Source organism: Ciconia boyciana, chromosome 1, assembly GCF_034638445.1.
Source record: "Ciconia boyciana chromosome 1, ASM3463844v1, whole genome shotgun sequence".
In the NCBI taxonomy this organism is placed as follows: domain Eukaryota; kingdom Metazoa; phylum Chordata; class Aves; order Ciconiiformes; family Ciconiidae; genus Ciconia; species Ciconia boyciana.
This window is the reverse complement of record NC_132934.1, coordinates 54835295-54854987: the sequence shown is the minus strand read 5'-3', so window position 1 is coordinate 54854987 and position 19693 is coordinate 54835295. Positions and strand designations below refer to the sequence as shown.

General features: G+C 44.3%; 4 protein-coding genes across 4 annotated transcripts; 2 read left to right on the top strand and 2 right to left on the bottom strand.

Annotated features, from left to right (window-relative positions):
• Positions 1 to 768: 768 nt before the first annotated feature.
• Positions 769 to 1183, bottom strand: LOC140654152 (histone H4). The gene has a single exon (XM_072867201.1). The coding sequence runs from the start codon at positions 1151 to 1153 to the stop codon at positions 842 to 844; it is 312 nt and encodes a 103-aa protein (XP_072723302.1). The 5' UTR covers positions 1154 to 1183; the 3' UTR covers positions 769 to 841.
• Positions 1184 to 15861: 14678 nt separating this feature from the next.
• On the top strand, positions 15862 to 16787 carry LOC140654124 (histone H1.01-like). The gene has a single exon (XM_072867150.1). The coding sequence runs from the start codon at positions 15897 to 15899 to the stop codon at positions 16560 to 16562; it is 666 nt and encodes a 221-aa protein (XP_072723251.1). The 5' UTR covers positions 15862 to 15896; the 3' UTR covers positions 16563 to 16787.
• A 1015-nt stretch (positions 16788 to 17802) lies between these two features.
• Positions 17803 to 18467, bottom strand: LOC140654140 (histone H2B 1/2/3/4/6). The gene has a single exon (XM_072867174.1). The coding sequence runs from the start codon at positions 18415 to 18417 to the stop codon at positions 18037 to 18039; it is 381 nt and encodes a 126-aa protein (XP_072723275.1). The 5' UTR covers positions 18418 to 18467; the 3' UTR covers positions 17803 to 18036.
• Positions 18468 to 18565: 98 nt separating this feature from the next.
• LOC140654133 (histone H2A.J) lies at positions 18566 to 19416 on the top strand. The gene has a single exon (XM_072867162.1). The coding sequence runs from the start codon at positions 18748 to 18750 to the stop codon at positions 19135 to 19137; it is 390 nt and encodes a 129-aa protein (XP_072723263.1). The 5' UTR covers positions 18566 to 18747; the 3' UTR covers positions 19138 to 19416.
• The last annotated feature ends 277 nt before the right edge of the window (positions 19417 to 19693 follow it).

The window sequence follows — 19693 nt, the reverse complement described above, 5'->3', positions numbered from 1 at the left end:
ATGTTTCCCGCTGCAATATTTCTGCTCCGTTTTCCTAGCCAAGAGAGTTGCCCTCACAGCCCGCGTAGAAAAGGCTTTCGGGCGAAGGGAGGACTGGTACTGCCACTGGATACGGAGAACTGCTGCGGCTTCAGCAGCCCGACGCTGAAAGAAAAAGCTTCCTGAGCTTTAACACACCGGACGCACAAAGAATAATGGACGACTCCCTAAAAACCACTTTCAGAGAACACGCTTGGGGTCATTCCGGTATTTAAAGTTTTGTGAGAAGGAGTTGAGGGGGCAACCAGCTGTGACACCTCCCACCCCGCGCCCGTACGTTCCCACCCGCCGAGCATCAGTACAGGGATTAACATGATTTAAATACTAATACATGTCTACTTCTGCTACTGTTTACGCAATTAGTGAAAAAACACAGACCACAACGAGATACCCGCAGGGCGATGCGTACCTGCCTCACCCGCTGAAAGCAGGAGCTTAAGTTTAGGGTGTTTTGCTATTCAAGTCGATTATTCGGAGTAAGTGAAAAAAGTCCTAAACGCTTTAGGTTCCAATTACGCTGACACCGCGATCAAAAGCTTTCTATGTCCCCTGATCTACCTAACTAGGATAGTCCCTAACACATTAGTAATATACACTCAGTTAATTATCAAGTGCTTAAACGTCTTCTGAGGGATATCTATATAGTAGCTTATCAAAAAAACCCGATTAAGTAACAGAAACAAAGTTTAAAGACATTCACTTTCCTTTTACAGATGTGAAGCAAAACAGCTCTTTTCCAGGTTAAGTGGGCGGCTCTTAAAAGAGCCTTTGGGTTGTCGAGATGATGCGGGAGCAGAAAACTTTAGCCGCCGAAGCCGTAGAGGGTGCGTCCCTGGCGCTTGAGGGCGTAGACCACGTCCATGGCAGTCACCGTCTTCCTCTTGGCGTGCTCGGTGTAGGTGACGGCGTCGCGGATCACGTTCTCCAGGAAGACCTTCAGCACGCCGCGCGTCTCCTCGTAGATCAGCCCCGAGATGCGCTTCACGCCGCCGCGCCGAGCCAGGCGGCGGATGGCCGGCTTGGTGATGCCCTGGATGTTGTCGCGCAGCACCTTGCGGTGGCGCTTGGCGCCCCCCTTGCCGAGCCCCTTCCCGCCCTTGCCTCTGCCAGACATGCTGCCGCTACGAGCCGGGGACAGAGTGTAGAGAGCGGAGGGCGGCGCGGCGGCCTTTATGTGGTGGGAGCCGACCTGGTTGGGGACTGCAGCGAGGAGGGGCGGGGTTCCCGCCTTTTTTTTCTGGCTCCGTCACAGACCGTGATGGTACATCGCTTGCTGGTACCTGTTAGTGCTGTAAAGCCTACAAAGTAAACAAAAAATTACACCCCACCCCCAAAAAAAAATCGCAACGACGCACATGTTCATAACAATTGGAAAGCTTTTTTCCACCCTCCTTGGATTTATATAAACCCCTTTGCTATGCATATTTTTATGTATTTTATTTTCTTGCAGTGTCTGAGGTTTGTTTGAATTACTTTACATTCTCATTATTTTCATGCTGTTGTTCATTTATCGTTTTGTTTTATTTGTATTCAAAGTTCTATAAAGTTTTCTTCAGAAGTTTTAATGTTTTGAAATCTCTTAATGGCTTTAGGGAATTTTCCACAATATCTGTGCTGTCAGGCTTTCTGATACATTGTGTTTGCATTTTGCTTTCCACCTCCCATTTCTTTAATGGGAAGTTTGATACTCTCTTCTGATTTTTACATAAGCAATTTTGAGTGTGTAAGCACATATTAAGCAGAAGGTGGAATATAATCTTTTTTTATTTTATTACCTTTATACTAGATTGTGACTAGATCAATGGTCTGAGGCCAATTGTATGAGGTTCAACAAGGGTCACTGCTGGGCCCTGCACTTTGGTCACATCAACCCCACACAATGCTACAGGCTTGGGGAAGAGTGGCTGGAAAGCTGCCTGGCGGAAAAGGACCTGGGGGTGTTGGTTGACAGGCAGCTGAATATGAGCCAGCAGTGTGCCCAGGTGGCCAAGAAGGCCAATAGCATCCTGGCTTGTATGAGAATTAGTGTGGCCAGCAGGACTAGGGAAGTGATCGTGCCCCTGTACTCGGCACTGGTGAGGCCGCACCTCGAATACTGTGTTCAGTTTTGGGCCCCTCACTACAAGAGAGACATTGAGGGGCTGGAGCGTGTCCAGAGAAGGGCAATGAAGCTGGTGAAGGGTCTAGAGCACAAGTCTTCTGAGGAGTGGCTGAGGGAACTGGGGTTGTTTAGGCTGGAGAAAAGGAGGCTGAGGGGAGACCTTATCGCTCTCTACAACTACCTGAAGGGAGGTTGTAGAGAGGTGGGGGTCGGTCTCTTCTCCCAAGTAACAAGTGATAGGACAAGAGGAAATGGCCTCAAGTTGTGCCAGGGCAGGTTTAGATTGGATATTAGAAAAAAATTCTTCACTGAAAGGGTTGTCAAGCATTGGAACAGGCTGCCCAGGGAAGTGTTTGAGCCACCACCCCTGGAGGTATTTAAAAGATGTGTAGGTGTGGTGCTTAAGGACATGGTTTAGTGGTGGATTTGGCAGTGCTAGGTTAACAGTTCTACTCGATGATCTTAAGGGTCTTTTCCAACCTAAATGATTGTATGATTCTATGTTTCTATGACTTTTACTAACTTTGCTCATTTGGAGTTACTGCTGTGGTGATTTTTTCCTTATTTTTTACAAAATGTCCTTTATTATAACTGTAGATTTAAATTTCTGCTACCTTAATTAGTAAGAAAATCACCTTTCTCTTGTACTGCAGATCAAGCTTTTCAACATTTAGCTGTTGTTTTATGGGTCTAAATCTATACTGGAAACAAACAAGATTCTAAATTAGAATTTATGAAAGTAAGGAGCAATCCTTGTCTAAGGATGTTACAAGTGTCACAGTATAACAACATGCTGAGCTGGAATAACTACTAGATTAACACATAAAGAATGGTTTAAAATTTTTTTGGGGAAAAAAAAGGGTTATAATTTTATTTTCTTCTGTCCTTTTATGTAGGAATTGAAGCATAATTTCTACATACTCTTTTAAACTGTGCCATATTAGAACATATAATAAGTAGTTTATCTCTATTGTGCTACTAAACTGGGAAGGAGTAGCTTCTCCCAGTCTATTTAATAATGATGGAATTACATTCCATCATAAAACCAAAGGAGTGTTTTGCTCTCTGTGGTCATATTAAAAGTTTAAAAGAGGAGCTCATTATCCTGACATCTCAAATATTTTCTCTAATACTGTCCCTAGATGTTTTCATGGTCAATATCAAATCTATGTCTTTTGGGGGGTAGGGGTTTTTTTGGGTTTTTTTTGTTTGCTTTGCTTTTGAGAAGAAGATAACAAATATGACCTAGATGAAAATTTTCTTCTCCCTAGCTAATCTGCACTACTTCAGAAAAGGAGTATATTAAGAAACATGGGAATGATCTTTGCTTTTCTCCTTTTCCAGTATAAAGCAACCCTCACTGAAGTCTTCTATTCAGTTACTATCATTCACCTAGTAGAGGCATTCACAGCTTTAGGCTGTAGCAACTGTGCTTCCTGTTGCAGAGGTGCAGAGGAATGCTTAGGTATAGTGGGAAGTCTCCTTAGATTTGGTGTAGTCCTAAGCATACGTCCTTCCTCTTCCCGGGAGGATTGAACAGTTGAGCTGAGTATGATACTGGAGCTTAAAAAATGTATTATGCTTGCTACAGTTCTTGTTTATACCGAACTGACAAGTGACAAAACAGTAAACAGACTTGAGCCTTTTCTGCCATTACTAGCCTAAAGAAAGACTCCAGAAGAGTTTTGGGTTTGTTTTGTTTTGTTTTTTTTTTTAAATTATGACTTTCTTTTCTTCACTCACTAGTGCTTCATTAGCAGCAGAACACCACATTTCAGTACCCCTCCCTTTCTGCTCCCCAACCCCTTGCCCATACTTAATAGTGACAGTACTCAAGCAAGAGCACTTCAGTTTTGTACATTTAGTACATATGTAGACTAAGGACAGAGTCACAACAAGATGGAATCAAGACAGATTTAAATCTGCAAGACAGAGGCAAATGACTAAACCTCTAGTGTGCTGAGAACACTTGCTGTCTATCCCCATGATTTTCACATTCCATTTGTAAATTTTCAGCTGCCTTGCTTATATTTTGGCTTTGCATCCTCTAGGTAATTAGTTCATCTGTATTTAAAGTCTAGCACAATAAGATATGGCTCCCATAAGGTATTGTGTCTGTATCAGTAACCTCAGGGTGAGTAATTAGAATACACAGTTATTAATTTAATCCTGACTTAAAAAACATAATTCATGAAATGGAAATAGAATTTAAGGCTTCGACTCTTAGATCAATATTAGGCAAAAAAATTAGTTAGCCATTATATTTTAAGAATATATGTGAATAAACATCTGGAAAGGTACTCATATTTTTCAAACTAGTAGTTTTGAATTTTGTAGAATATGGGACAGGTTTTTATATTCCTTGTACTTTCCACTCGCTGGCAGCTGGTGCTTCATTCCCTATTCAAAATATTCTGTCACTTTCAAAGGAAAAATGGAATTGCAATCTGTCCTTTGTGAACGAGACAGGTTGTACAGACCCCTGCTTTGCACTGTTATCATGCTCCTGTGATCTGCCATGCTGAAAACATAGTAGATCTCATCTGGACTGTCTGGGCAAATGAAACAAATTGTTCCCTTGTACTGAAAACCTGGGTGCTTTTGACAGACCAGCACACCCCTACAGTGGAGGAGAGCTCTGAGGAGAAGGGCAAAAGGACAATAAGCTTGAGGAACAATGTACGGTAGAGAAAGCTGCACTTATCTCAACACCAGGTAGACTGGAGGGTTACCATGGTTTTAGATAAGACGGCTGCACCCGTGAGTCACCAGGTTCCCTCAGACAACTAACAAAGAATAATGTCTTCCTGAGCAAGCTAGACCACCATGAGGGATGGGGAGGGGGAGTGGTGTATGTGTGGCTCAGCCCAACATAAAGTATAAAAACTGGACAACAAATAAAACAGAATTTGAAGAGAGCAATGGGCTTGAGATGGTTTCCATCAACATATTCCCAGCGACTGGGGAGGCCAGCATTGTGACAATGAGCATATAGACACCAGTAATGAGAATGATGTTTGCACTGTGATTCAACTGTATATTGCAAATGCTCTATTATGCTTATGATGCGATTTCAGTACATTGCTGTATCACTCTGCTAAATCAAAATCCCATGTAATGCCAAATATGCTCAATAAGGAAATGTGATACTAAACATTAAACTCGCCTCATGCATAATATCTAAAAGAACCTGATTGGAGAGTATTCAACTCTGACAGCAGGAAGATGTGGTCAACTGGGACCTGTCTCTACATGTGGGTACTGTAAACTGCACAAAAACTGACTTCTTTGGCACACTACAGGCTTCTAAATCTACTTCAGTGGTCCTTGTTCTCTCTATCCCCATGCCCACATATCCCACCTTCAGTTCAGCGTGTAAGCCACACTACAAAGCTCTGCTTACTGAGATTGAGCAGACCACATAAATTTGGTAACAAATCTTTTAAGTACAGAAAGCTTTTATCTTGAGACTGAGGCCCAAGCCAACATTTGCATGTGTGGATTTGCTACCTGGCAGTAGCATAGTTGCAGAATTGGTTTATGCTGCTTAAGAAAAACTAGCAAACAATGTCACCTAATGTTTAAATGTCTAAATGTTACAGCTATGCTGTGCTTTAACCCCAGCTGGCAACTAAGCACCACACAGCCACTCACTCACTCCCCCCCCAGTGGGATGGGGGAGAGAATCAGAAGGGTAAAAGTGAGAAAACTCATGGGTTGAGATAAAGACAGTTTAATAGGGAATGAAAAAGCCGCACATGCAGGCAAAGCAAAGCAAGGAATTCATTCACTGCTTCCCATGGACAGGCAGGCGTTCAGCCATCTCCAGGAAAGCAGGGCTCCATCACAAGTAACGGTTACTTGGGAAGACGAACACCATCACAGTCCCCCTTCCTCCTTCTTCCCCAGCTTTATATACTGAGCATGACATCATATGGTATGGAATAGCCCTTGGCCAGTTTGGAACGACTATCTTGGCTGTGCCCCCTCCCAACTTCTTGTGCACCTGGCAGAGCATGGGAAGCAGAAAAGTCCTTGACTAGTGCAAACATTACTTAGCAACAACTAAAACATCAGTGCGTTATCAACACTGTTTTCAGCACAAATCCAAAACATAGCCCCATACTAGCTACTACAAAGAAAATTAACTCTATCCCAGCCAAAACCAGCACAAGCTATCAGCTGTGTGTTCCCAGTGTGTTGATCATATCTATCTATTTGATAGGTATGGCGAGAGATTTGGGAGTACTCTGATCATTAATTTAGTCTAATGCTTGGTACTTTGATAACTAATTTCATTTCTCCCCTCCCCCTTCCCCATTACCTGAGACAATCAGAGGTGGAGAGTCCCATTCTCATCTTTTTATTTAAAGGCTCCCCTCAGTCAGAGATCCAAGAGGTTGGGCTGCAGCCCTGGTTTGGACTGTTTCCAACCTTCTTCTTGCTGCCAAGTTGAGAAACTATTCAGGGACTGATAAATCAAGAAAAGACCTCTGTCGTGGCCCAGCAGCCTGGGCTTACTTTTGAGGATGCAGTTTGCCATGCACAGAGAGTGGCTTGTTACAGATCACAAGATGATCCACACAGGGGCAAAATCTTCCAGAAATTGTCTCACTTCCCCTGCACCATGCTGGCTGCGGGCAAGGGCAAGTGCATGTTGTGTGAGTCACTGCTGTGTTGCTCTGCAAACCAGCAGGAGCTGAATGACGTTTCCTGATGGAAAACGACATCACAGGATTAGTTTCCAACAGCGGATCACAGGAAGGGACAATGCGCACGCAGTTCCGAAGGAATGTTGTACTTGGCAGGCACCGACACCCAAGCACTCACATGGGCCTGCCACCACTAACACCTCCTCCTCACCAGGCCAAATGTTTCAGGGTTCCTTTCAAAGCAATGCTGTTTGTGCTAGAATTGCAAAAATACACTATCTGGGGTGTTTCTCTCACACAACAATGTACCAGCTGTCAGGACAGCTGTTCATGGCCAGCCTAGCATGAGTCTGGGGTAGTGAGTGTGGTGTCTCTCACTCTACCTTGCAAGGAGAAGGCTTGCATGGGCTTCACCCACACCATATGATGCACAAGCTGCAGTCTTGCAGGCTCACTGAATAGCTAGTATAGCTGAAGATGTCTATGAAGAAAGGCTGGAGGAACTCCTAGACCAGGTTTGGGGTGTTGGGAAGATAGTAATATGCCCAGTTGCTCATGTGAAGCTGTTTTAGGACATGGGAGAGAAGGGAGAGGGTCAATAACCTGCAACTGGGTGCAGGAGTGCCCCTTTGCCCATCTTGTTTTCCTCCTTGGGCTCTGGGCTTCTCCCAGGAAGACACCAAAGGACCTTTCCAACAAGTGCTCCAGGTCTTTTCCCAGGAGCAGGGTGGCTGGTGGAGCTCAGAGCTCTGTAGCACACCATGCAAATCTGCTCCTGCATTCGGGTAAGGGACAGCAAACAGCACACCAGCTACTCAGCAACCACAGCTGACACTTGACTGTTTCTCTTAAATCCTTACTCTGCTTTCTAAACTGGCATTTGAAGCAGCACAGGTCTCCTGGTACATTGACAATTCATTAAGCCAGAAAGACGTATCATGAAAGCATTGTAAGCACAATGTTTCCTACACAGCCGAGACTGATCAGCTCCTCTCCTTGCCTGGGCTCCTGCAGAGCTGCATTGGGCAGTAAGTTTTGCTGTTGAATTCTGCCAACTCTTATAGAGTTGTAAGTACTTAACAGCAGTTGAAATACTGCCCTGTCCAAACAGTCTCTCCGGGACATAGTTTTCCAAGTAATGAATCTACTGTGGGCATCCCTGTAGGAATGTATTGAATTTTGTCTTGGGCTGTGTGTTTCTGGAGGAAGCCAAGTCTGGAAAATGGTGACGTGCATTGTGTCGGTGTCTCCAGACACTACTGCTGTGCTTTGTCTTTGTTACAGTAATACTTGGTTGGAAAACCAAATACTTTGGTTGGAAACCCCAGCTGCTTACAGGGTTTTATTTATGCTTAGGACACAGCAGCAGGCTTGCCTTTAAGGACCCAGCAGTTGAGAAAGCCACCACAACCCTCAGGTCCTGTCCAGGTCAGACCAGTCATTTCCCAGCCTATGCTGATGCACGTAGCTCTTCTGCTTCATGTGCAGAACTTTGCACTTCTCTTTGACAAACTGTACAAGATTTCTTTTGGCCCACACCTCAAGTTTATTAAAGTCCCTTTTAATTGAATGTCTTACTTTTGACTCTGTCTACCCTTCCTAACTTAGTGTCATCCACACATGCTAGGGGTACATTCTCTCTTATCATCCAGGGCATTCCAGAAAACACCAAATAATATCAGGTATTCAGCCCTGGGACATTCTTTTCTTTACTGGTTGCCCGCAGACACTGAGTTGTTAACTTCAGCCTTTTGACCCTGTGCTACAGACAATTTTCAAACATCTAACAGCCTGTTGATCCTGCTCATACTCCCTCAGATCCCAAATCAGAGTTCTATGGGAAATGGTTCCAAAAATATTACTAAATGCTGAGTGTATTGCATCCAGCACTCCTCCCTTGTCCACACAGATACCCTCTAATCTATAGTTCTGTGATAATTACCAGTACCTAGACATCAGCAGTTTTTGTTGCCCTTCACCCATCTTCAAGAGTCAACTGAACCATTTTTTTTCTGACAGTTGCTCAGTCTCACTGATTCTTAGAGACCCCACTATCTTCCCAAGTAACATTTTCTACTCCATATTAGAAATTATTTCCTTACTGCTAACTTGGAGCAGCGAAGAACATTAGTTCTTGTATTTCCTACAATGTATACTGAGGAAAGATGACTTCCTTCCTCTTCATGTTTTAAGTGTTTGAGAAGAAACTTCAGTTTTTCAGCCTTCTCTTTGAGTCGGGGAACTCAAACAGTATGTGCCTTTCCATTAGGGAATAGTTCCTAGACTTCTCTGGTAATTACTGTTGCTCTCTTCCATGTATTCTCTTATTGTTCACTTCTCATTACCTGAAATTCAGTACTAAAAACTAGGTCTAAAACTCCAGGTGAGACTATACCATTCCTGACTACAGAGGTAGAGCTTCTTCATGGCTTGTAGATGTTGTCATTGTGTTCCTTTCCCAATACCTAGTAAAGTACTGTTGTTGAATCATTGTCAACTTATAACTATAACCTGAAGATTCAGATCTACTCAGGTGCTAGTCAGCTACTGCTGTCCAATATTTATAAAACTGATTTATTTCTTTCCAGGTGAAGTATCTTACACATTTTTGAAGACATTGTCTCCAATTTATCAAGCATTTTTCAATACATAAACTGTCCTCCATCATTCTAGCATTTCTTTGCTTGTTGGTACCCATAGCACTTCTATACACGCCCTGTAGACTATAATTCAGATCATAAATAAAATTATACCAGGCCTAGGACTGATCCTTGCAGAACTCTGTTTGACACAGCATTTTAATTTCATAGTTGACAATCATAAATATTTAAATATCACTTTCTACCCTGTGTGTCGGGGGGTGGGGTGGGGGGTGTTGTGCTAGACCAAGTTTCCCTGATTATTAGTTTCACTTCTAATATTTTTCTAAACGGAAATAAAATGAAACACAGAAAATCTTCAGTGTATCAGCCAGCTCTCGGGAAACATTGCTTCCTCTACTGAGACTCTTTCTAACTTTAATTTTGGAGCAAGCCAGTTAAACATGGGTTTAATTTCTTCCCTTATGTCTTACAAATCGATGTCTGTTTTGAGTACTGTAAATTCTTGATTTTCTTCATATCTTCCTTGAATTTGACTGAGTTGGTAATTAGTACAACTCGATATCAGTGAGGTATTCCTTCCCCAGGGTGTGCTGAGTCTGTAAACCTGAGCAATGCATAAATCTGTAACCCAGAATGCCCTATGTGCTTAGTTCTTGCCCATATTCTTCAGACACCTTAAGAGTAACAGAGTGGCTGCACAGGCTGGGCGCATAGCTGAGTCTATTGTGTATTATCAGGTAAGCTTTCAGCATCCTATTTCCCTTCACTCAGCATGAAGGGCTAGAACTGCCTTTGATAGCTTAGGAAATGGCACCTAATAACATGTACATCCTGAGTGCCACTGAAGCAGTAGGATGTAGATTTTCTATATTGATGGCCTAGATTCAATTTCCATCGCTGACTGAATCAGTATTTGCAATCTGACTCACAAAAAAAGAATTGTCATTTGTCTGTGTTGTGCACCTGGGATAATAGACAGCATGTGACATAAGTTCAGATACCACATTTCAATTTTTTCCAGGCATTCAGTGAGAGTTACAGATAGGATTACATTTCCACGCTTTTGCATGTAGGTCCCTAGTATTTCTTTGTCTTTCTGTATTTACCTACTTCCTCTTTTCTTCAATTGAAAACAATACTAAATTTATAGTCTACATAACTCAGTAGAACAAAATTGTGCTTATAACTGGGATTCCTGTGTTTAATACTACTAATACTAATAATGATAATTCTCAGTCCCACAGATGGGTGGAGAAAAGTAAAACTTGGTTACAAGAGAATCTCTGACCCAAAGGCTTTCAGAAGCTAGAATGAATATATTGATGCTTTAGGCTGTCATTGTCTGCACGGACATGGAGATTTTGAGGCTGATTCATTAAAATGCACAGCCCTTTTTTTTTGCTGGTTAGCAAATATTTAGCAGTTATGGCAGGCAGGAGAGTCACCTCTCCCCACCTTTTGATCACCCCAGAATGTAGGGATTTTTTTTCAAAGTGGCAGTTTTGCTGAGACTCCAACTAGCCTTAACAAATCCTACAGTCATGGACCACAAGATCACTGAGCAAAATCAGGGTAGCTCAAACTGGTCTTGACAATTCTTTAAACTAAGGACTGTGTGAGAGGTAACAACATTTTTTTAAGCTACCTTTATCTAACTACCAAAATTTAAAAAGTGGCAGGAGTGCCATTCAGGGTTAATCTGTACCTAGGTTTCACAAATTAACCTGGAGAAGTATTTGCAAAATAGTACCGAGGGAAATGATTGTCTCCCTCCTGTCAGCACTGGTGAGACCCATCTGGAGTGCTGTGTCCAGTTCTGGGGTCCCCAGTGCAACAGAGACATGGACATAACTGGAGTGAGACCAGCGAAGGGCCACAAAGTTGATTAAGGAACTGGAGCATCTCTCATATGAGGAGAGGCTGAAAGAGCTGAGGCTGTTCAGCTGGAAGAAAAGAAGGCTTAAAGGAGTCTTATCCATGTGTTCACATACCTGCTGGGGGAAATAAATGAGACAGAGCCAGAGTCTTCTAAGTACTGCCCAGGACAGGAGGCAACGGGCACAAACTGAAACACAGGAAATTCTGCTTAAACATAAGACAGAATTTTTTGGAACAGACTGCCTAGAGAGGTTGTAGTGTCTCCCTGCTCTCGCTTGACCCTTCTTTGAGCATGGGGGTAGGACCTATTGCATTAGGTGTTAGATTAGAAGGCAAGATACTTTTTTTTAGGAGATGTGATTGCCCTAACAATGAAATATCTGTCAGTGTATTTTTGTTAGCTTAGCTGAAGTATATGTGTAAAAGGATACAGGCTTATTTACTACTGACAGCCCTTTGACATCTTAACTCTTCCCTACTATATAAACTTTGCAAGTGTTGAATCGGTATTGCCAATGTAGTTGCAGCATGCCAGAGACTTGGCTAACGTCTTTTGATCTTGTTATGGTGTTTTTATTATTAATATTGAGAGTCATTACTTGAATGTCTGCAAAATCATTCTTTGTCAAGAAGATAGCATGCTTCAACTAAAAGTCCGTAATTTCTCTGGGTCTTCACCATGCTAACAATAGCAATTGTAATTAAATGAGTGTAGGCTTTCAGCTAAATTTGTCTAATCACCTTATCTGGATTGTTCTCCTCCTGCAGTCTGAACAACTAATCTGCCTCTATTTGTCTAATGCTAATCTGTTTCTCCTGCATGTGGAGCTTCTGTCTTGATAAGAAAAAAATCAAGTGTTTTCTCTGCTATACAGCTTTAGGAATGACTTCTTATGTTATATGTGAACTACTTTTGTTTTGAAGATCCTTACACTGGAAAATACACTGGCATTTTGTAGGATCTTCTGTAATCTGCACTGGCACCTATACTGCTAGGCAAGGAAAGAAGCCAGGGCATGTTGTGTGATGATGCATGGAAATGAGGTTCTGTTTTGGGGAAGTAAGGGTATGCCTTTTAAGGAGGCATAAAAATTAGTTTGAGGTCCTGAGTAGGAGATAAACAGAGCCTGCATTTGGACAGGGTGCTTGGAAAGGAAAAAAAGGAGAATTTTCAATCTTTGCTGTTTGATTGAAATTTACTATAAAAGGAGTCAAATTTAAATATTTGTCTCTTCACTGCGAACAATTTTTATTACCAGCTCACTCTCAAAATTTTTTTTCAAGTAATGTTGCTTGACAGTAAGAAAATTTCTGTCGGGTTGAAAAACTGTTCCATACTCTACCACTGATTTGCTAAGTTATGTGGTGGGATGCTTGCTTTGCTTTGTCTTTTTCTCTTATCTGTAAAACACCCAGGGCAATATCAATGCTATTTGTAAGGTAGATAGTGATTGGTCTCTTTAAAAACTGAGAACTGTTATTTTGGTCCTATGTTGCACTTAACAGCTATTTCCAGCAATGCAAACCTGAAAAATATTCAGAGCTTCTGACAAGTTTGTTTTATTCAATTATCTAGAAAATGTCATTGCTGGGGCCAGGGGGGGAAATAACCCTAGAAAAGCCTCCCCTTTTCACACGACCTCGTATCTCTAAAGCCCCTCTCTTTAAAAAAAGATCGCCTTTTGCAGAAATGGTTGGTAAGACCAGGAATATTCTCACTGCTCAGAAGTAGGCCAGGAATAATGCTTTGTGCAGAACAGGGCTGGTTTGGTGGTTGAGGAATAGGTACAATAAAGGATGCTGACACATAATGCCGGAGGCCAGCTGCCAAGTCTTCCAGTGTCTCAGACTATTAAGGAAAAGCAAAGAACTTCAGAAGTGCAACTCAAAATAGTCAGCACCTGGAGCAGGGAACTATTTAAGACATGCAGATTTACACGGACTCATCCAGAACTAAAAGTAGAAGTCCTAAATTCTGCTCCTTGAAAACCTGAGATCAGTACCTTCTTCATCTGCTTTCCTTACAAAAACAGAGACGATCTTGTCCCTTTAAAACTTGTCACAGAGTAGGGACAGCAATCCCTATGTGCTGTGAATGGAGTTCAAGTGACTGCCCCTACTTAGGGAGCAAGATCTGAGAGCTCTTTGCCCATTTCTTTCTACCTCCTGTCTTTATCTCTAAACTGCAGCCTGTTTATGGGGGAGGGGAAGGAAATCTCTCCTCTCCTGGTGGACTGAGAACAGGTTTACAAAGAGCGAGCTCGAAGGGAAACTTGCCCAAATGTGTGGACGTGAGGGATGGAGCTGGTGAAGAGGACCCACACCTGGGGCTACAGCTGCACTCTTGCACCGGCAGTTGCTGTCCACTCCCAGTTGCTCCGACCAGTTTCAAGTGTAATAAACCAGAGATGTAGAGATCTAACACTAAATCATCAAAGCTACAGAGGTTAAGGCACATTAACTTTCTTTCAGTCCTTATCCCCTGAAGAATGTGCATTACATTAAACAGACCCGGATAGATGACAACCCTTCCCGGCTCTGTCTTTTGTATCACTTACAGTCAGATTCTGCTTTATGGCCATCTCTGTTCACCTAACCTGGAAAATAAGCCTAATGTCTTCATATTGCTACCAGTAACTGCCTTTTTACCTCTCAGAAAAATATTCCTGTTGTTCATTTGGGTTACCAGCCTGAGCTTTCAAACTCTATGGCTACTGTGGATTTGCTAGTTGCTTATGCGGGAACAACGTCACGTTCACAAGAAGCATGGCAGATTTTGCAGCGTGCTTCAGTATGCCTTTCAGTCTGGTTTTTACTGTGAGGTACTGAAAAGACTAATTTTTCCCTTTCTTTGCTTTTCCCTTCCTCTCCTTCTCTCCTTCAAAGTATTTATTAGCTGGCCTGCATGCAGACACAACAAAATAAGAATAGAACTAAAAGAGAACATGAAAAAGTGACAGTTCATTGTTTTCACTTTTGTTATTCTACCGTATCTCATTTATCCTTGTCTTTTTAATCTATCTCGTTTCAACTACAACTACTTACTATTAAGTATAACTTAATTTTCTCTTCAACATTTAATGTATGAAAATAAATGCCAGGGCCTTTTGCAACATACTACTTGTCTTCCAGAATCTCAATTTCATCCGTGTTAGAAAAGAGGCTCCTTTGCTGAAATAGTCCACTGACGTTTTGCATGACAAGTTTTTACAAAGTACAATGGGGCAAAATATTAGGTTTGGGCTTAATTTGTTCTTTTCAACCAAGGAAAAAAATTCTGGCTGCTTTTTAATTAGAAGCCAATAGAGTCTGTTGTCTTCTGATTTAATAAAAAATTATCCCAAACAATTCGTAGCAGTCCTTAAAACAATAAATTAATTTCTGTTGTCACTTTGTGAGACTTAATAACTGAGATCATAATAATTACAGTTGATTCTGATTTATGAGGATTGCCTGAAAATTATTTCAATATTCTGAGGATTTGGATGAAAACTTAAACTCGCGAGTGTTTTACTTTAAAGAAGAGAATGGCAGATTTCATAAAACTTATGGGAAATAAAGAAAAAAAACCCAACAATCTGTGTCCAAATATTTATAGGTAGTATTGAGGCTGAAGCATTCTGTTCACACAGGCCAGATTTCCACATTATTTAATTTATTTGGGGAGAACCGCGCCTTCAGCTGGCTCCATTAATGTTTAAGTAGCATCTGATACATATTAGTGTATCTATACCTGTTTGACATTTTTCCCCTACAAGTCTGCTCCTGACTTCTGCAAGTCTTAAAGAATGAAAGTATACACTACTGTAACTGAGAAAACGTTGAACTAGCAGTTTATTCGGAATTTATATGCATTAACTAGGCATTGACAGGTTCATTTTATAAACAGAAACTATTTGTAAAAATATCAAAATCTTGCTATTCACCTACAGAACACCACAAAAAATGCAGAGCCCTGGTAAGTTCCAGACACTTTTCAACAGTATATATACTCCTCTGAAGGTCTCTTATTTTCCCAAAACACGAAATTCTGTAGAAATACTGTATCCTTAATAGTTAAAGATATGGTTAAGGGAGCCGAATCTGTATCCATATTCAAAGCTCAGCCATGAAATTGTGTTACTTCCTTCTCTTTGAAATCAATTTACGACAAAAATACTGAAGCTCTCCCCTCTGTTTCTATCCTAATCTGGAGAAAACCCCCTAAAGAATAAGTTTGCATTACGGGGGAGACTTTTTATCTACGGGTTTTATTTTAATTTAGAAGGAAAAACAAAAGTTTGCCGTTCCCGGGGTCTCTCTGGCTTCACAACGCGGGGTTAAACACATCTTTTCTCTCTCATCTGGGGTCCCAACAGCAAGAAACTCCCCCGAATGAAAGTCCACCGTCTTCTCTTCCCTCCCCGAAGAAACTGGGGTGATTTCGTGGCACGTAGTTTACAAAAAATATGAATTTATAACTCCGAAGAAACACAGACTCGGAGGACGAAAGCTCTTCCTGGCTAACAGTTAGGCGGGCTCTGCAAAGCACCAATCACAGATCACCGCTTCGCTATAAATTCAGGCATCGGGGTTACTGTAGCCCAATTACTTTCTTTTGATTAGGAAGAAGTCTCTGCAGCGATGTCGGAGACCGCTCCCGCTGCCGCTCCCGCTGTCGCGGCCCCCGCCGCCAAGGCCGCCGCCAAGAAGCCGAAGAAGGCGGCGGGCGGCTCCAAAGCCCGCAAGCCGGCGGGCCCCAGCGTCACCGAGCTGATCACCAAGGCCGTGTCCGCCTCCAAGGAGCGCAAGGGGCTCTCCCTTGCCGCGCTCAAGAAGGCGCTGGCCGCCGGCGGCTACGATGTGGAGAAGAACAACAGCCGCATCAAGCTGGGGCTCAAGAGCCTCGTCAGCAAGGGCACGCTGGTGCAGACCAAGGGCACCGGCGCCTCCGGCTCTTTCCGCCTCAGCAAGAAACCGGGAGAAGTGAAGGAAAAAGCCCCCAAGAAGCGGGCGGCCGCAGCCAAGCCCAAGAAGCCGGCGGCCAAGAAGCCCGCCAGCGCCGCCAAGAAGCCCAAGAAGGCGGCGGCGGTGAAGAAGAGCCCCAAGAAAGCCAAGAAGCCGGCGGCCACCGCGGCCAAGAAAGCGGCCAAGAGCCCCAAGAAGGCGACTAAGGCTGCCAAGCCCAAAAAGGCGGCGGCAGCAGCGAAGAGCCCGGCCAAGGCGAAGGCGGTGAAGCCCAAAGCAGCCAAGCCCAAGGCGGCCAAGCCCAAAGCAGCTAAGGCAAAGAAGGCGGCGCCCAAGAAGTGAAGTGTTGAAGTGGAAATACTTAAACCCAACGGCTCTTTTAAGAGCCACCCACTATTGTCCGAAAAAGGGCTGATAGACTCCGCCACCGAGCTCCGCGCCTGCAGCAGAGCTAACCACACCCCACTCTCCCTGTGGGACGTTCATCTGTGAAGTGGATGGGACGCTAAACTTCTGGCCGTGGTTACACTAAGACTTGGAAAAATAAAGTTTACATTCCCTGCGAAAGCGCTTTCTAAAGGCTGGCTTTTTTGAACACTGCAAGAGAGTGTATGTGTTAAAGGGACCGCTTAGGGCGGGTATCGCTCTGGGGCGCGGAGGTTTCTTTCGGTGCTTTAACCAGCGCGGGTCCTAACAGCCTGGGTGCGATTGCCACACCTCTTAGTGACCGTAGCTGGGAACCATCAGCACGGCTCCTCCGCTTCCTTGGCAATGATCTTTCCGCTTGGCAGCGCTGTCGTGGGGCAGGTCTTAATTTCTGCGTGACTTCACCGACCTGCTGCTTTTTGAGAAGGAGATTGCCGGGGCGGGAGGCGGGTAGAACTACCAGCGGTCCTCTTCCGCACCCTGCCGGCCTGGTGGCGGTGCAGCCGGAGCGGCAGGAGCTCTGCCGGGGAGCAAGCCTGAGCCGCTGCGGGCAGGGCGCTCTGCCGACGAGGCTTCTGCGCCCCGCAGGAGCTGCCCGCAGCACCGGTGGCTCCGGGAGATCAGCTTGTGGCCGGTCGTGATTGGCTGACGGAAGAAGCCGCGGCCTCTCATTGGGCGATTGGAACATTTCGAAAATCCCGCGCTGCCGCCGCCACAGGGCGCGCTGCCCGCGCTGCCTCCACGCTTGCCGGTGATCCCGGGTCCACGCTTTCCCGGGCAGCTCGTCCTCCCAAAGCGTCTACCCCGCCTTAGAGGTGTCGTCGCTTCTCCTAGTCTTCTTGTCCTTGTCTTTCGATCGACAAGGCTGCTTCCTATATTCTCATGCAGAAGGGAAACTTTTTAAGCTTCGACTACCGGGGACAGCTACGCTAAAAAAGTGATCAGGGTCTCTTTATGTTACTCTCATCCTCATTTTTGGGGCGGGTGTGTTAATGTACCTGTTGAAAGCTACGTGAATTTCTTATTTATGACGGAATGCATAATATAATGTACCGCGTCTCATCTCTGCTAAAAAAAGCTTCACAATACTGCTTACATTTATTAGAAAAGCGAGTATTTGAATGTTAACACTAATGAAGTAGTAGTTAACACATCTGAATTTGCTTGACGATGTAAAATATTAACCGAGGATTTCAGAGACAGATCTTTAATCATTGCATGCTCCGATAACTGATTAACAACAGATTTATTTCAAATTCTGTTTACCATTTCGTAAGTACATTTTCACACCTAGAAAGACTTGAGACACTACCGTGTTAAAGCTCTTTCAGGGAGTACGTGGGTGGCTCTTAAAAGAGCCTTTGGGTTAAACGGTTTTTCAAACAGAGATTTACTTGGAGCTGGTGTACTTGGTGACAGCCTTGGTGCCCTCGGAGACGGCGTGCTTGGCCAGCTCGCCGGGCAGCAGGAGCCGCACAGCCGTCTGGATCTCCCGCGAGGTGATGGTGGAGCGCTTGTTGTAGTGCGCCAGGCGCGAGGCCTCGCCGGCGATGCGCTCGAAGATGTCGTTGACGAAGGAGTTCATGATGCCCATGGCCTTGGACGAGATGCCCGTGTCGGGGTGCACCTGCTTCAGCACCTTGTACACGTAGATAGAGTAGCTCTCCTTGCGGCTCTTCTTGCGCTTCTTGTCGCCCTTCTTCTGCGTCTTGGTCACCGCCTTCTTAGAGCCCTTCTTGGGCGCGGGGGCAGACTTGGCCGGCTCAGGCATTTTAACAGCACTTCTCCTCGCCTTCAGAAGAAGAACAGCAGCTAAGATGGCCGCAGCGCCCTCTATTTATAGGGCTGTTATGCAAATAGCAGACCTCGAACTCTTACAATTCGATTGGCCCTTCCTGCACAGGGCTGTATCTTTGTCTCTGATTGGTCACAACACGATCCGTCTTCTCATTGGTTGCATAAGCAATGATTGCTTCCAGCCAATCACCATGAGCTAATCCCGCCCAGGGAAGGGATAAAACGGGAAGAGCCGTTGCGTCAGTATGATTTTCTGGGTCTCGTTTTGGGCGGGGAGGTTGTTTTTTTTTTCAGCGTCTAAAGTATGTCGGGCCGCGGGAAGCAGGGAGGCAAAGTCCGAGCCAAAGCCAAGTCGCGCTCGTCGCGGGCCGGGCTGCAGTTCCCCGTGGGCCGCGTGCACCGGCTCCTCCGGAAAGGCAACTACGCAGAGCGGGTGGGGGCTGGAGCGCCCGTCTACATGGCGGCCGTGCTGGAGTACCTGACGGCCGAGATCCTGGAGCTGGCGGGCAACGCGGCCCGCGACAACAAGAAGACGCGCATCATCCCCCGCCACCTGCAGCTGGCCATCCGCAACGACGAGGAGCTCAACAAGCTGCTGGGCAAGGTGACCATCGCGCAGGGTGGGGTGCTGCCCAACATCCAGGCCGTGCTGCTGCCCAAGAAGACTGAGAGCCATAAGGCTAAAAGCAAATAAGCTCAGCGAGCAAAGCTGCTCGGACTTTTCACCACATAACATTGTAACCCAAAGGCTCTTTTCAGAGCCACCCACACAGTCAGAAAAGAGTTGTGTTGCTTTCTTTACAAATGTTTTGGTGCTAAGTGTTTCTTATATGCTGGATTTGTTAGGGAGCTAAAATAATTCTCTGTGGCAATGTCTTAAAACTTTTGGTTCCTTCCTGAGAGGGGTGATACATTTGCTTTCTAACTCCTCATACTTTTTAATGAAATAACACTAATTATATCAGTAATGATTTGTTGATTCTTTTGTGTCTTTCTTGTAACAGGATCGGCTAAGCACTTGTTCTTAATGTTGAATCTGCTCAACTTTCATGACTTTACAGGCTGCTTATGGTGTGAAATATGGGGGGGGTTGCTAAAGATCTGAGGGGGGAGTGGAAAAAGCTATACAGCATGAAAATAAGTAAGAGACCATCCCAAACCTATATAATTACATCTAAGAATGAAGAAAGGCTTACTTTGTAGGCCTTTCTTCTTTAAAAGATGTAAAGCTTCCCTGTGACTTAACTTTA

Excerpts from the sequence above, each read along its gene's own strand:
- LOC140654152 (XM_072867201.1), bottom strand. The coding sequence starts at position 1,153 with ATGTCTGGCAGAGGCAAGGGCGGGAAGGGGCTCGGCAAGGGGGGCGCC.
- LOC140654124 (XM_072867150.1), top strand. The coding sequence starts at position 15,897 with ATGTCGGAGACCGCTCCCGCTGCCGCTCCCGCTGTCGCGGCCCCCGCC.
- LOC140654140 (XM_072867174.1), bottom strand. The coding sequence starts at position 18,417 with ATGCCTGAGCCGGCCAAGTCTGCCCCCGCGCCCAAGAAGGGCTCTAAG.
- LOC140654133 (XM_072867162.1), top strand. The coding sequence starts at position 18,748 with ATGTCGGGCCGCGGGAAGCAGGGAGGCAAAGTCCGAGCCAAAGCCAAG.